The sequence below is a fragment of the Acanthochromis polyacanthus genome, chromosome 8, assembly GCF_021347895.1.
Source record: "Acanthochromis polyacanthus isolate Apoly-LR-REF ecotype Palm Island chromosome 8, KAUST_Apoly_ChrSc, whole genome shotgun sequence".
NCBI classification, from domain to species: Eukaryota; Metazoa; Chordata; class Actinopteri; family Pomacentridae; genus Acanthochromis; species Acanthochromis polyacanthus.
The window spans coordinates 24,794,786-24,811,990 of record NC_067120.1 but is presented as its reverse complement, the minus strand read 5'-3'; the positions used below and the strand labels follow the sequence as shown (position 1 = coordinate 24,811,990).

General features: G+C 42.8%; 1 protein-coding gene and 1 long non-coding RNA gene across 7 annotated transcripts in view; one reads left to right on the top strand and one right to left on the bottom strand.

The window, feature by feature from the left end:
- LOC110959664 (RNA-binding Raly-like protein) overlaps window positions 1-17,205 on the bottom strand; it is a 99,108-nt gene that overhangs the window by 35,451 nt on the left and 46,452 nt on the right. For 4 of the 6 annotated variants that reach the window (XM_051952246.1, XM_051952248.1, XM_051952245.1 and 1 more), the window contains exon 4: window positions 5,590-5,774. The exons of 1 other annotated variant lie outside the window; for it this stretch is intronic. In XM_051952246.1, coding sequence (XP_051808206.1) covers window positions 5,590-5,774 — 185 coding nt within the window. The remainder of the gene's footprint in view (window positions 1-5,589; window positions 5,775-17,205) is intronic. One more of the 6 variants, XR_007943792.1, reaches the window with a different exon arrangement.
- LOC127535150 (uncharacterized) lies at window positions 5,631-17,038 on the top strand. The gene is made up of 2 exons (XR_007943795.1): window positions 5,631-5,761; window positions 15,839-17,038. It is a non-coding gene; the product is annotated as an uncharacterized LOC127535150 (long non-coding RNA).

Below are 17,205 nucleotides of genomic sequence, written 5' to 3'. Positions count from 1 at the left end.
CCACCTCCGGTGCCACCGAGGAGAGAACGACAGCGGCAGCTGGATGTTATAAATCGCTGGGACGAACAAGGTAGGCCCATCTGCCGCCGGTGCAGGCAGGCAGGCCACATCGCTAGGTTCTGTAGACAAGCGATGCCTCCACCGCCGACTTTAAACTAACTATCCCTGCTGCTGAGGTCCGGGGGGCAGGGGTTGAGCGTGTTTGGGAGAGAGATAGGGCCACTGATGCATTTATTGGAAACTGCCCGACAATGACTGTTAAAATTGAAGGAGTTGAGCTGGTGGGGCTGTTAGATACGGGATCTCAAGTCACCCTGATGCAACAAAGCCTCTTTGAGCGACATTTTTCCCAGATAACTTGTGCTGGAGGGCCTAAGTTTTTTTTTTTAAACTGCATGCAGCCAATGGACTCGAACTGCCTTATGGGAGTTATGCTGTGGTGGATTTGGAAGTTGAGGGGATGATGATACCTGGAAGGGGAGTTGTGATTGCAAAAGATGAACATTGTACACACCCACTGGTTATTGGAATGAACGTTGTGGCCTCGTGCTGGAATATGCTTTTTAAACATCCCGAGAAGTCTGGTTCCCTGTTTCAGGAGCTGCAGAGCCACCAAGTTTGGAGGGATGCGTTTGCTACCTGCCGCCGCATTGCAGCAACCTCGACGGAAGATGGCCTGCTGGGCTGTGTGCGATCGGCAAGTCGACGTGCAGTTAAAGTTCCCCCCCCAAGAGTGAGCTGCTAGTATGGGCCCGGATTCCGAGGGGCCTCAAGGATAAGACTCATTGTGCCCTCGTAGAAGGACTGGCTGAGAACAGCAGCTTTGGAGTGGCGCGCACGTTGACGACAGTGAGAGACGGTAGGATCCCGATAAGAATTTGTAACCCTCATCCGTATTGTCTGACCATAGGCTGATACCAGACGCTGGGCCAGCTGTATTATGTCGAGGAGGTGGATGTACATGGACCGCAGGGCCTGAACCTTTCGCTGAGGGATGATTGTGTAGAAGTGGGCCTGGTGAATACAGCAGTGGGAGCAGGAACTCCCGGAGGAGGTGAGCAGCCTTGTGGATCGACCAGATTTGTCGGAGCAGCAACAAGAGGAGCTGCATGCGCTCCTGGGGAAATGGAAGCATGTGTTTGCATAGCATGACCAGGATTTTGGGTGCACGAGTCCAGTGCAGCACCAAATACACACCGGTGAGGTGACCCTTGTCCGAGAGCGGTATCGTCCTTTGCCCCCGACCATGTATAAGGAGATGAAGGCGCTACTCTCGGGTATGTTGGAAACGGGTGTCATCAGGGAGAGTTGTAGCCCATGGGCGGCGCCCATAGTGTTGGTAAGAAAGAAGGACGGCAGTTGGAGGTTTTGTGTTGATTATAGGAAACTGAACGCAGTGACCCATAAAGATGCTTTTCCTCTACCCAGGATCGAGGAGACCCTGACCAATTTGACCCAAGCAGAGTGGTTTTCGACGCTCGACCTGGCGAGTGGCTATTGGCAGGTGGAGATGGATCCTGTGGACCGAGAGAAGACGGCTTTTACGACACCGCTGGGACTCTACGAGTTTGAACGGATGCCCTTTGGCCTGTGTAATGCACCAGCCACGTTCCAACGGTTGATGCAGCGGTGTTTAAGTGGGCCACTATCCGACTATGCGTTGGTGTACTTGGACGATATCATCTTGTACTCTCCTGATTTACCTCCCATCTGGATAAGGTGTTGGAGAAGCTGGGGCAATATGGGCTGAGGCTGGACAAGTGTAAGTTGCTACAGACTGAGGTGAAGTTTCTGGGCCACATCGTGGATGCGACGGGCGTGAGACCGGATCCAGATAAGATCTCAGCTGTACTGGACTGGCCTGTCCCTGCCACTATAAGACAGATACGAGCTTTTTTTTGGGACTAGCAGGCTACTACCGACAATTTGTGCCTGGGTTTGCTAAGGTGGCACGGCCGTTGAACCAGCTGCTTACTGGGATCCCAGCCAGTAGGAAATCTGAAGCCCAGAAGGTGCAGTGGTCCCCTGAATGCCAAGCATCTTTCACTGAACTCAAAACTGCTTTAACTCAAGCACCCATATTGGCTTATGCTGATTATTCTCTTCCATTTGTTGTGTATACAGATGCGAGTAACCAAGGGTTGGGAGCTGTTTTGGCCCAGGTCCAGGGAGGGCGAGAGCGTGTCATAGCTTACGCAAGCCGGAGTTTACATCCAACCGAGCGTAATGATGCCAACTACAGCTCATTTAAATTGGAACTGTTGGCCCTTAAGTGGGCAGTCGCAGAGAAATTTAAGGGGTACCTGACCGGGGCAAAGTTTACTGTGTACACCGATAATAACCCTCTTGCCCACCTACAGACAGCTCGACTGGGTGCAGTGGGACAGCGTTGGGTTGCACAGCTTGCCTCCGACTTCGATATTAAGTATCGTTCTGGCAAGAGCAATGTGAATGCTGATGTTTTGTCCAGATATCCAGTTGACCCTTCAACCACAGGTGACCCCAGCCTAGCAGACATGGACATGATCCCAGTGGCAGCAACGATTGAGCTCGAACCTGAAGGAGATGGAGAAGAGCAGACCAGGAGTGAGTGGGAGAAGGCACAAGCTGCTGACTCGGATATACAGGCTGTTAAAAGGTATGTGGAGACGCATGTATTGCCTGGAGGACTGGAGCGTCAAACACTCTCCTTACTAAGTCAGCGACTGTTGCAGCAGTGGAAGAGGTTATGTGTGCAGAATAACATCTTGTGCCATAAGGTGTTTGATTCACAGACTCATGAGACGAGACATCAGATTGTGTCCCAGTTCTAGGAGCAGAGAAGTGTGGAGGAGTGTACATGAAGCTGTAGGCCATGCTGGAATGGAGAGGACTCTTTCACGGATCTGTCAGCAGTTTTTCTGGCCAGGGATGGAGGGGGAAGTGCGTCAGTTCCAGCAAGGGTGTGCCGCCTGCAACGAGAGAGTTCAGCCTCAAGCCCTGTTAAGACCTATTTCAGTGTCTTATCCCCTGGAGGTGGTGGGTTTAGATTTTCTGTCTCTAGGTCGGTACACTGATACACACCCGAATATTCTGGTGGCCACGGATTTTGTTTACCCGTTTTGCTTGGGCAGTTCCTACGCGAGATCAGACAGCTGAGACTACTGTTAAGGCGCTCTGGACACAGATTATTCAACCTTTTGGTTGCCCTGCACGTTTTCATTCAGATCAAGGACCAAATTTTGAGTCGGTAATGATGAAGCAGTTATGTGACACTTATGGTGTAACAAAGAGTCGGACTACTCCATACCACCCTGTTGGTAATGGAAGTGCAGAGCGGTTTAATCAGACCCTGTTAGGGATGCTTCGGACTCTCGAAATTGACAAACAGAACCGTTGGCCTGAGTATTTACCCGAATTAGTCCACGCTTATAATAACACTATTCACAGTGCTACAGGTTATGCCCCTTCCTTATGTTTGGACGACACCTGCGTCTCCTGGTAGACATTGAGTTGGGTGTCAGGCTCCAGTAGAGAAAGCACGACGTAGAAGGGTGGGTTAAGCATCATCAAGAGAGGTTGACTGCTGCTTATGGTCTTGCTAAGCAGAGGATGGGCAGTGTAGCCACCCAAAGTAAGCAGCGGTATGATGGTGGAGCTAGGGCGTTGCCTGGAGAGAGAGTGTGGGTTCGGAACAGGAATCGACAAGGGTGAGGGAAACTGTGTCCGTGGTGGGGTCCCGAGATTTTTGTTCTTGAACAGGTGGGAGATGCTGGGTTGGTGTACCATGTTCAGCCTGAAAAGGGAGGGCGGGTACAGACTGTGCATAGAAATGCCCTGAAGGTGTGTACGGCCCCCTTGATGGACACTGCTCCAGCAGTGACTCGGGCAGCCGTGGAGGTCCCGGTGCCATTGATTTATGGGTTTCCCCCCAGGCCAGCAGAAATGCTGCTGGTAAGAGACGAACCTGAAGCTGTGTTGCGGCGTTCTACCAGGGAAAATCTAGGGCAGCCTCCACTGAGATATAGAGACTCATGACGTTGCAGGGACTGACAACGTTAAAGTGTGGGGGAATGTTACGGGGGTAGTGGGGACTGAGTTTATTGTCTGTTTTGATATTTTTCTTTTCTGTATTCATTGCATGTTTTGGGATTTATATTGTTGGTGTTTTGATTATATTGCTTGTTTTCTTTATTATTATCAGAATTTTCTATTGAGTTTCCCACTACCCGTGAACACCTCTGAGGCAATAGGCTGCACCTGTTTGGGTTCTCCCTTCCTTCCACAGGAGCCAATGGTAGCGGGGCTGGAGGCGCTGGTGGAGAGAACTATTTAGGAGTCAATGGACAACAAGGAGAGCGTTCTGGGATAAGCACTGCAGAGGGTGGCCCAGTGGAGAGGGACGACGCGGAGGACAGAGGCAGACGGTGACGCCGAGAGAGAAAGCCGGAGAGGAAACCATAGCGCTACGACGTGACATACTCGCAGCGGCAGGGCAATTAAGCTCTGCCTGGCGGGTGAGTATCCTTCGGGGACTCTGTAGTAGCGTTTTGGTGTGTGCACGTTATCGTGGTTGTGGCTTTGAGAGAAAGAGACTTCTGTAATGGCAGTGGATCTGTGTCTTCTAGGTGGTTTCCCCCTGGACACGAGCCAGGCTTAGGAGGAAGTTGGACGGATCCCGTGACGGCCGAATTGAGTGCCCCGCGTCCCACGGCCCCCGAGACGATTCGGACAGTGGATTTTAATGAGGGATTTTACCTTTTAAGCGGATTTTAACGAAGGACTGAGGTGACGTTGGATTGTTTCCCCTGCTGGCTGCAGGCCCGAGGAGTGTAACGTAGGAGTTTAACCTGTACTGTATGAGAAGAAATTCATCTTGTAATTAAATGATTGTTTGCCACCGGCATCTGGTTTTCTCGCCCTCTGTATATTACTGTTGCTGACAAGGTGCTCCACCCGATCGTTAAGAACCTAGTGCAAAACCTTAACAATATTAATCTGGTCATTTTCCCTGTTAAATCCAAAAGAAACCCACTCGGCGCGTGACACGGCATTTCTAAAAAAAAAAAAAAAAAAAAAAAAAAGTTTGACAATGCCATATGGGGGAATGAACAACCTTGGTGGAGTACTGTGCTTTTCTGTGTGTGTGCATGCATAATTTTAATATCTGGAGCTGCATTTTTAGGAGTTTATTCAATGATCGCTGAGAGACTTAAGTGAGTCTCTCAACAGTGTCTTTCTTGAAGTCAGTTGTCAGTGTGCGTTACATTGTTCATATGAAGTCATGTTCCTTTGTTTTTTAGGAATTTAAGTCCAATGTACTTTTTAATTTCATCTATGGTTTTGTCTCCACCAAATTCTCGCCAAACATCTGGCTCGTAAGTTGCTAAGTGACATGCCTTTGTATTATTTAAAAAAAGGCAACAACTACATGAAGTATGTCATTTTTGATTATGTTTGGATTTAAACTGGTCCTATATAGACAGTATCTTATAATACTGAAAATGTAATGCAGGCAGCATTTCTTTCACAATGTATTTGCCAATGCAATGAAATTGAATGCCTTTCTCACATAAGCATGTGCAATGAATTAGCAAAACATCCTTTTACATTTAACATTGCTGCTGCCAGACATGGAGTTATGGGTCTTGTTGCTCCTGTTGGTCACTCTACTGTTCTTCGCCCTTAGAGCCGCTGTGGAGGAAGATGAAGAGGAGGAAGATGAAGGGCGTGGCCTTTTGACATGAATGGAATCCACTGGGACCGAAGAGGGGACACGCTGGTAATCAAAAACCCTGCAAAAAACACATACAGGCTTTAAACACACAAATCTCAGAGACCCATGATGCATCATTGCCTGAGGCTCTGAGTTGGTTGTGCAACGACATGCTGCTCATTTGTATCTTGAGTATTTTATTTCTGTAACGAAGCACAGGATAATTTATGACATGAACAGAGTCAACATCTTGGTTCATAAACTGAAAAGGAGCTCAGTGAATGAGAGGTCTATGAACTGTTTATATAAAAATATTATGTATCTCTTAAATAATGCTATACAGTAAAATGTGTTTTCAGTGTAGGACAGGTAAAGACACAAGATCAATAGATGTCTATATTGTGTGGGCATGAATGTTTATGGGTGCAGGTGGGAGTGGAACACACATTAATGGTTACAGATTCAGTGTGAGGGGGCAGGAGCTGGATTATAAACTACAATGTGTGTGTTTATGGTAATGAAAGTACATGTCACTGTTCCTCAGTGATTGATTTTTTTTTTTTTTTTTTTTTTTTTTTTTACTTCTTGAATTTTTTTGTTTTTTTGGCCTTTTTGCCTCTATTTATAGGACAGTGGAGAGAGAGACAGGAAATGTGGGTAGAAGAGTGGGGAATGACATGCAGTAAACAGCCATGAGCCAACTTCAAACCCATGGCCACTGCGTCGAGGACTATAGCCCCTTTTTATGGGTCTCCCATTCAGCTAGCTCTATCTGGCCACCCAGTGATTGATTTTTAATAGTAATTAGAGAATTATTTAGTTCCATTGCGGAGGAATAAGATATGTCAGGATTTAGATTTTCAGCTTATATAATTGCCAATCAAATAAACGGTATCAGTGGTTGATGATTGATTATTCTTAAGGCTTATACATGCAACAGTATATCTGCTCCAAGCATACAGATACCATCCATCCATTATCTATATACTGCTTAATGCTCATTAGGATCATGGGAGGCTGGAATCTATCCCAACTGACTTAGGGGGAAGGCAGGAGACACCCTGGGCAGATCACCAGTCTATCACAGGGCTACATACAGAGACAAACAATCACACCTACAGACAATTTAGAGTTACCAATTAACCTGAGCATGTTGTTGGACCGTATGAGGAATCTGGAGCACCAAGAGAAAACCCACACATGCACAGGGAGAACATGCAAACTGCATGCAGAAATTTCCCCGGAAGGTCAGGATGCAAACCGGGGATATTATACTTGCAAGGTGAGAAGTGTTAACCACCAAAGCACTGTGCAGCCCCATACAATACCAATAATGGTTCAAAAGTTTGGGGTCACCGAGGCAATTTCATGTTTTCCATGAAAATCACACTTTTATTCATGTGCTAACATAATTGCACAAGGGTTTTCTAATCATCAATTACCCTTTCAATACCATTAGCTAACACAATGTACCATTATAACACAGGAGTGATGGTTGCTGGAAATGGACCTCTGTGCCCCTATGTAGATATTCCATTAAAATCAGCTGTTTCCAGCTAGAATGGTCATTTACCACATTAACAATGTATTTCTGATTCATTTGATGGTATCTTCTTTGAGGGAAAAAAAATGCTTTTCTTTCAAAAATAAGGACATTTCTCAGTGACCCAAAATTTTGAACGGTAGTGTATATATTTTGTAAAAGCCTTGCATACACAGTATTATTTTTGTTAAATCTTCAGGTTTCAGACTATTTCAGATTTAGATGTGAAGTTTGTATTTGCTACACTGAGACAAAAAAAAAAACCCTCTCTTCAGTGTTTTTAAATGAACAGCTTTAACAAGGAAATACGTCTCTGTGGACTTTTCTGTCCATCCTCTCAAACTTAGTATTGTTTAGCAGTAAAGTAACAATTGTGGCATCAGTGTTCCCGACAACTAACAGCTGCCTGCATGGTTTTTTTGCTGCAGGTACGTAGATGAGAGGCATTTCGAGTAACATATGAAATGCATGCAAAGCACAGAGTGGGAAGGCAGAATAAAACAGTTATTTACAACAATTAACGACTAAATACAAAAAACGGTGTGACTGGTGTATAAATGGTTTAGTTAACAAGGAGCTTCAGCTGCAACAACTATAGCACTCTGGCTTCTTCTAAATTCATTTAGAGGTTGAATTTGCCACTTAACCTCTTTAGCCCGGTCGGCCCATGGGTGGGCCGAAGAAATCCCGGCGTTTTTTTCTGAAAATATGACCAGAGCTTAAGAGGTTAAACTGATGAAGGAACAAGTTTATTGTGAAAACAATATGCAGCACTTACAGCAGGAATATGGATGTGATCTAAATACAACCAACCTGAAGGCCTGAACACTAAAAAGCAGTGAGACACAGGTCATCATTCATCCTTCAGATTCTTCCATTCATCTTCCTGTAAACAGGCATCACTCTTGATACACCTGATATCCACTGAAAGTGTGTATGTGTTATGGAGGAGCCCGATCTCACGGGGATTCGTGAAACTGTCACGTAAGTTTTAGTTTCGGTTTCGTGTGCACCAACACGATTTCGTCATGTTTTTCGTGCCGCTCACCACGAAATGCGCACCAATGTATTTTAAACGGCGGACTTTTCGTGCCACTCAGAACGTATTTCAAAAGAATGTGTATATTATATTTTTAATGTAAAACCGTGGCGAATCCAACGCTATATTTTGCATGACATCGTCCCTAAACATAACCCTAACCATAACCCTAACCATAACCTAACCATAACCTAACCATAAGCCGGTGGTACACTTACCAATTTGCATAGGAATTTCAAGAATGTCCGGCGGCCGGCGGCCGCAAACGCGATCACACAAGCAGTATACGCCGATGGACAGCTTAGATCGTCATGAATCCGCCGGTATAAACCACTTTCAGATGTGATTACCACAGCGAAAAACATTTCGTGGTGAGCGGCACGAAAAACATGACGAAATCGTGTTGGTGCGCACGAAACCGAAACTAAAACTTACGTGACAGTTTCACGAATCCCCGTGAGACCGGGTTGTATGGAGACACCAATTTGTTACTGGTGATTTTATGTCACACTTCGTTTTAAAAAAATAAGCTCCTTGCTTTAATGTGTTCTACAAATATATTAACTGTAATTATTATTTATTGATTTCATTTTGGAATACTTTCATGATTTTGTGATTTTTTTTTTTTTAATGGGTTCAGTCTTTGATTTTGTGCAAAACAATTCTGCAATTTCATTTCAGAGATGCGTTCATCCAAAGTGATGTACATTATGTAAGTAGGCAGGGCAGCACTAAGGACCTTGTCTAAAGGTCATACCTAAACAACTGCACCCTGGGATTTGAACCACTCATCTCTTGTGCCAAAGTCAGGGGTGATGGTCATTGAGCTGATAGTCAAGCTGATTTAGAAAATGACTGAGTCTTGAAAAAAAGAGCTCTGTATAGTGCAGACTGTAAGTATTTAGACAGTCACACATGTTTTGTTCCTCAGGCTCTGAGATTAGGTCACTGATTCTATGTAATAGTGTAAGAATCCTGATCCATAGGTTGCCTGGACAGGATTTTACTGCTCCATCACTATCTTGACAGTGTCTGACTCATTTTAACTTCCAGCTAAACCAAAATGGAGAAAACAGGTGGGTTGTGACTGGAGCTGATGAGAGCCATGCAAACATCTCTGAGCAATGGACTGTCCTATGACAGCACCCAGTGGTCACTCAAAGTAGTCACACTCTGTATTAGAAAAAGACTGCAATACTCCACCAAGCTGCTCATTCTCCCATATGGCATTGTCAGAATTGCAACATCTTTTTTAAAAGTAATGCAGGATTTGTTTATTAGTTATTCATGATAAGAAATCACGGCAACATAGAATGTGGCCATTTAATATAGATTTACCCACAAACAAAATGACCTTGCACTGGCATGTGATATGCGTGTGTATGTTATGTATGGATACCAAATCACGTGACCTTAATATGTAGCAGGCGCTGGGAAAGGATGGGACTAGGAAACACCCCCCACAATTTAATCAATTCTTCCTTGTATTATTTCCGATGGGTAAGTTTGCAGTGGTAAATTTATTGTAGAATCGCAGTCATGTGATTGTCGGCAGGCAGCTGACGTAATGTTCACTTGTTGTCATGGTTACAGTGACGCTGTGCCGCTATCTCGCAATGAAATCTTTAACAAATCAGTGTATCCAGACTACAAACCACATCACTGCCAAAATCTAATGACTTGGTCCTTATGTCATTTCTGATCTTAACAAATACTATCTAGACTATGCTTTGGAGGTGTTTTAAATATTAAATATATTATTTAATATTTACATAAATATTTACATCTTCAATAGAAACCAATGGACCTGAAGCTAAGAGCCACAGGTACAGCAGAGGAGTCAGAGAATATGGAGAGATGCTTGGTTTTGGGATTTATACACAATAAGAAAAAAAAAAGCAGTGAAATTGTCATTCATGAAAGGCATTTCAGCAAGGTGACAGAGCTGTTTAAAACCTGGTCCTGGCCCTCCTTCCAGTGCTTGCTGTACCTTCTTCCTCTTTCTCACAGGCATTGGTGTTATGTTCCTGCTCACTGATGCTGTGTTTTCTCTTGTGGTTGTTGTGTTCTGACAGTGTGTCGTGCTGCGGGTGAGAGCTGACTGACAGCTCCAATTTGATGCAGAGAGCGATAGAGGAGGCGATGGGGAGGACAACGAGCAGTCTTTCCTCTCTCTGTCAACCTCTGTTGTCTATCATAGCAGCAATCTACAGCTGGAGGAAGATTGATTGCAAGAGAAACATGAATACACTTCATCTGTTTCACTGTCACAGACACAGAAAAATAACACACACCCCTGAAAGCTTCTACACAGTTCATTTCAAAGAAATCTTTAGTGCCATGGAAAAATGCATTTACACTTCAAAAACCTCAGGAAAATGACAACGTGTGCCACTCAAAACAGAAAAATGTTTAGATATTGAATGAAGGGTTTTCCTGCTTTCACCAAAAGTCTAAGACAAATCAAAACCAAAATGTATCCTTACTAAAATTAGTTTATTTAATGTAATTACTGCATACAGTCTACATAAATTAACATTTGCTTTGGACAGCATTACTGTACAGTACATGTACACTACTGTTCAAAAGTTTGGGGTCATTCAGAAATGTGCTTATTTTTGAAAGGAAAGCAGTTTTTTTCAGTGAAGATAACATTAAATGAATCAGAAATACAGTCTAGACATTGTAAATGACTATTCTAGCTGGAAACGGCTGATTTTTAATGGAGTATCTACATAGGGGTACAGAGGAACATTTCCAGCAACCATCAGTCCTGTCTTGTAATGGTACATTGTGTTAGCTAATGGTGTTGAAAGACTAACTGATTACAAAGCAGTAAAATGGTCAAAATGCTGGAGCTATGATCACTTCAAAAACATAAAATGCAAATTTTTCATTTTTCAAATTTCCCTTCAAGTCACGTTAAACTGCACCCTTTTAAAAAAAAATACACTGGTTAGCTTTGCTATTGAGGTATATTTTAAATACTGACCTAAAATAAAGACCATGTTGGAAAATACATTGGTTAATCAGTAGGCAATTTGTGTGATTTAAACAGTTGTAGTTGGGAGGCGATATTAAACTAAGAGTGCTTCAAAAGAAAATATGTTGAAAAAAATGGTGTAGATCCTGTTTAGTTGTGTAGTTTATTTTTATGATTTATATTTATTTGTTTTTATTGTATTTTCGTCATTTGCTACTGAAATGCAGATAAAAATAAACAAACCTCTGTATAATGAAAAAGAGGTGGAGGGGATGGAGAAGATAAAACAGGTCACAATCTTAATGCTTGCAGATCTGTTGGAGCCCGAAACACTTCAAACTTCTCTTTATGGCGACTTAATTCTTATCTCTTTCTTATGTAGCTAAGTATCTTTGTTTTCATGACTTTCTGCACAAAACTTTGTGAGATTTGCACTCTGTGTCACACAAACAGTTCAGTGCAGTGATAGAAGTTCAGGAACACAGCGGAGGATTAACGTATGCACAGCAACTTTTAGATTTGCGATGTTGTATGATCAGCACATGCACATGAACACACTTTAACCTACTGCTATGTTTGTCCCTGCAGTCCCAACATATGAGGATGTGTGCATGTGTGTGTGTGCGGTCAGGGGGCTACTGTACCTCACTAAGCTGATAATCCACAGCCCAACAGATAAACTCCTATAAATATTTACAGGACGATAGTGTTGACACGACTGGGCTCCATGGCTTTACATTTTGCCTGAGCTCAAATAGAGCAAGGAGGCCTGGCTATGGAGTAACGCTCACAAATTAAAGGAAAAATGCAGGAAATTTCTTAGAGGCTTCTTCGTTTCAAACTGACTGTTTGAGATGCTGTGCTTTGCTGTGTAAACCAGCAGCTCTATGACTGCTATGACTGTCATTGGACCACATGCTTTCATAACCATTAATACAACCATTAACAATTGGTGCACATGAGTCCTGGGTCGTCTAGGAGTCATTAGCCATGTGAGCTTGAGTGACTATTAGCATCTGAAACTCTCCACTAGTCAGTTAGACCAGAAGAAATCTCTTGGGTGAGGGTGTGAGGTATTATGAATGGGGGTGAAAGGTAAAAGCCCTACAATGACACCTGGGGATTCTCATCCCAAGAACTAATTATAATATTAAATCTGACTACCACCTTAGTAATAGACAGATCACATATGTTTGTTAACTGTGAGAAGACAGAAGGGTGGTTTAAAATCTGAAAGAACTGCATTTATTGAATAATTGATTGACTAATTGGTTGAATGCTGGATGTCTGGAAGTACCTACGGAGAGAATAACCCAAAGAAAAATAGAGAAACAATACATCCAAGTCTGAGGCCATGGTTCTCTGCCAGAAACCAGTGGATTGCTACCTCCGGGTTAGGGGGGAGTTGCTTTAAGAGTTCAAGTATCTCGAGATCTTGTTCACAAGTGATGGGAAAATAGAGCAAGAGATGGACAGGCGTCTTTGTGTGTCTTCAGTAGTAATGCAGGCATTGTATTGAACCATCATGGTGGAGAGGGAGTTGAGCTGCAAGGCAAAGCTCTCAATTTACCAGTCCATCTACGTTCCAACCCTCACTTATGGTCATGAGCTCTGGGTAGTGACCGAAAGAATGAGATCACAGGTACAAGTAGCTGAAATGAACTTCCTCTGTATGGATGGATGGATGGAAAAGTATACCAATGAAAATGCTCAGAAGTATTTATTACATTAATTTGTTTATATTTAACAGTAAAAAAAATTAACTATTCTAGAGAAATAACATCAGCACAAGGAGAAGAAAGAGGACATAAGCCAACAGGGGGGAGGTGCTCCAGTAGTGCTACAAACCACCAACCATTTGTTTGCTTGTGAGCAAGTCGTGATCACTACAAGCTGCAAGATAAGATGCCCCAGTGCTCTTACACTATAACCGGTGAATGAAAAAAAAAACACTATGATGCCTAACCTCCATCACCAGCGGGCAACCAGCTCCACTAAAGGGGCAATAACTACCAAAAATATCAGTTTGCTCGATTTAAAATACAGAATAAAAGTTAACACAGCAAAGCTAGTAGAACCAAACGCAAAACAGCAGCCAATAAAAACCTACAATATAACGACAACACATTACAAGCTAATGACATTCTTATAACATGTTTAGAACTCACTACCTTGAAACCATCACACTCTTGCTAAATAAGCCATAGTTTGGTATAACTGGACTTGAGGAGGATCGGCAGCATCCATACTATGCCAAGGCAGAAAATCTTAGTATCACAAACCTCAGCCAAACAGACACCAATACAAGGCAAATGGAAGATTGTCAAACAAATGCATTTTGTCATCATTTTGTCAAAAGCCAAAACTCTTAAAACAATCCAGACTACATCACCAAAGTGTCAAACATCAAACAGAGACAACAGGTAGCCACGATGCCACAAGTTCCTGAGCCACAGGAGGAGTTGACCGACAGCCATGGCCATAAGTTTGGACACAGCATGACTTACTATGTCTGTTTTGATGTCTATTACAGAACATAACTAATATTTTTTGACAGCACCAGTTTAATTATTCAACAAATCAACAAGGGATATAATATTATCAATAAATTCCAACAATTGGAACAACTTTGTTCCCAAAACATAATATTAGAAGAAAATAACAAAAAAATGCAGTACTTTCACAACTGAATTTGGTAAGAATAACAAAATCACACCAAACTCTTTTGATGTTTTTTTAAAATATGAAACTTAATATAGTTCTCAGGAGTTGTGTACTGTATTGTAAGTGACAATTTTGTGGTATTTTCTAAGATTCACAAGCGTCATGGTACTTGTGTCCAAACTTATGGTCATGGCTGTATGATAGTGGGAAATGTGGCATCAGCACTAAGCAAAAGTGTCAAAAGTTAGATTGTTTTTCTAAAGAGAAGCTTTCTTAGCTTCACATTGTGGCAAGACTGACGGTTTCTAATAGCCTAGCCACGCTAGACAACCCACGGCAATGAATTTAATTCTCTGCCAGGGTGGGTCTAGTTACCCTCCATAAGGATGCTCCTAAAACCGTCCGGACGAATCACCATGAAGTGTAGAGTCAGAAGGCGGGTGTAACTAAGTGACGACAGAGGTGCGACGATTCTGACAGAAACAACCGGAAACAATTAGCCTAGCCGCGCGAGACAACCCACGGCAACGAATTTAATTCTCTGCCAGGGTTGACAACAAAAACGACAACAGTCGTTGAGCTCCATTAGCACCGACTCTGAATAATCTTTCTGTTAACATGTCTCTAATATACTTGAGCTTCACCCATTGACTGTACAAATAAGGCTTCACCGAACTACCGCATCCCCTGATTTCCGGCGCTCTAGGAGCCTATTCGTTGCGCTGATTGGTTGTATACCTACCCAATTGCTGCAGAGTGATTTGATAGACAACCTTTTAGGCCGCCTCCCTCCCTGTCGAGCGTGCCTAGACCCTTGCATCTTCAGAGCATGGGTCTCGCGCGGCTAGGCTAGGTTTCTAAGGGATAGAGCTCTGAATTGTTTTTAGAAACAGGATTGGTTGTAACCAAGTAGGAACAAAGAGACCAAAAGTGATCAGAAAATCAGAAGATCAATATATGAAGCTTTGTTCATTGAAAGATAGGAAAGTAACTTCATTACAGATACTGAGCATAGTTTAAAGGGGAACTTCGTTTTTTTTTAAATCTGGGGTCTGTTTTCATATGTCATTTCATACATATGTGAGTTGGTCTGTATCCAAATCTCAGGACGCTAGAAAGCAAATCTCGTTCCGAAATCGCACGATAGCTCGCAAGCTAAAACCGGTCCCTACACTGACCGAGCCGGTCAGTGTGGGGAAAAAAAGCACATTTTGGCGTGAGCTATCGCGCGATTTCGGAACAAGATTTGCTTTCTAGCGTCCTGAGATTTGGATACAGACCACAACAAAGAGCGATCGCCAGGTAATGTGGAGGTTTTCGTTCACTTCTCATCTCTAGTATGTTGTGGGACACTCGTTGAGACTATCCGAGCTGGTCAGTGTGGGGAAAAAAGCACGTTAGGGTGGACTTTGATGCGGGGGGGCAAGTTGCCCCATACTTTTCGCTAGCTGAGATGCGAAGCTGCCTGCCTGGGTAAATACTGGAGCTATGTCGAAAATTCATTTCTCCATCACTCACATCTATGAAATGACATGAAAACACACCCCAGGTTGAAAAAAACTGAAGTTCCCCTTTAAGGTGTCCTGCATTAGCAGAACCACAGACAGAGCTGCACCATACAAATGGACCATGTGGGGCTGTCATGGTGTGAAACCATGGCATGTGTTAGGGAATATGTGAAAAGACAGAAAGGATGAGGCAGACCAGTGATGGGGTAGGGGTGTCAAGCAAGACAAAGTGAACAATAGGTGAGCGAGACAGTGGATGGAAAGTGAGTGGAGTGCTTATGTGAGCTGCTGATGGCTGCCAACTCACTTGTTTTTCATGCTGTCAGCTTCTTTCTCTCTCTGCTCTAATCTGGTGTTTTCTCTGCCCTCTGTTCCTCTCTTTCTTCTTCTGTCTATTATTCTACAGCCTCCATGCAGTTAACCTCCTCCACCTGTCCTTGGCTGCCTGCAGTGATGTGTTTTCAGACCCCAGCAGACCCCAGCAGGACACTGAGATGCTGTGTGGAGTTTGTTGCATTTTGGCTAGTCATTTTTTAACTTTAACTGGGAAAAGTCAAATAAGAAATTGAGGTTGCTGCTTTTCAGAATCCCTGTGTACTGTGTCCCGTTAACACTAAAGTACACTAATTAGACCTTTTTTTAAAAAAAAAAAATCTCTGATTAGATAATAATTAAGGTAAGATGAACAATACATTTTTACTGTAGTTTTTCTAAACACTGAAAATTCTGTCCATGTGTGATGGTAACTTCTACTTTGCTAACAGGGAAATAAAAATATCCTCACAAGTCTGATTGCATTCAGGAGGGTGCTCAGGACTCCTGGCCTGAGGCCAGTCGCCAAACAAATATTTTAACTGTGACTCTATGTGACAGACGCTCATATGGAAAGTGCTGCTGTCTGACGTGCATATTTTACTCTGTCCATGTCACAAGGACTACGTGATTAAATTTTGGTAGTGATGCAGCTTTTAGTTTGAATCCATGGATATGTTCAAGATTTCTGTATCATTGCAAGATAGCGGCATAGTGTCACTGTAACCATGACTACAAGTGAACATTACGTCAGCTGCCTGCTGTTGATCACGTGATTGTGATCCTACTACAAATTGACCATTGCAAACTTATTCTTCAGAAATAATACAAGGAAGAATTGATTAAATTGTGTGGGTGATTCCTAGTGCCATCCATTCCCGGCGCCCGCTACATATTTAGGTCCCGCAATTCGGTATCCATACATACAGATTTTGTTATTCTTACCAAATTCGGTTGTGAAAGTACTGCATTTTTTTGTTATTTTCTTCTAATATTATGTTTTGGGAACAAAGTTGTTCCAATTGTTGGAATTTATTGATAATATTATATCCCTTGTTGATTTGTTGAATAATTAAACTGGTGCTGTCAAAAAATATTAGTTATGTTCTGTAATAGACATCAAAACAGACATAGTAAGTCATGCTGTGTCCAAACTTATGGCCATGGCTGTAATGTACAAATGCATAACACACACGTGTATTTTTGTGTACAACATAATTCTTTATGCATTCTATTACAGTTTTGATGTCTTCAGTATTAGTCCACAAAATAAATAAAAGCCACTGAATGAGAAGGTGTGTCCAAATTTTTGACTGTTCGTGTACATGAAAGATGTTTTGTGATTTTGGCAGCAAACTGTCTTTTTGCTCTCTGTAATGTTTTTGGACAAACACTGGTGCTGAAATGTGGGAAAAATCTTCCCCAAATCACTTTATACAACTTCAAGTATGTTGGTTATGC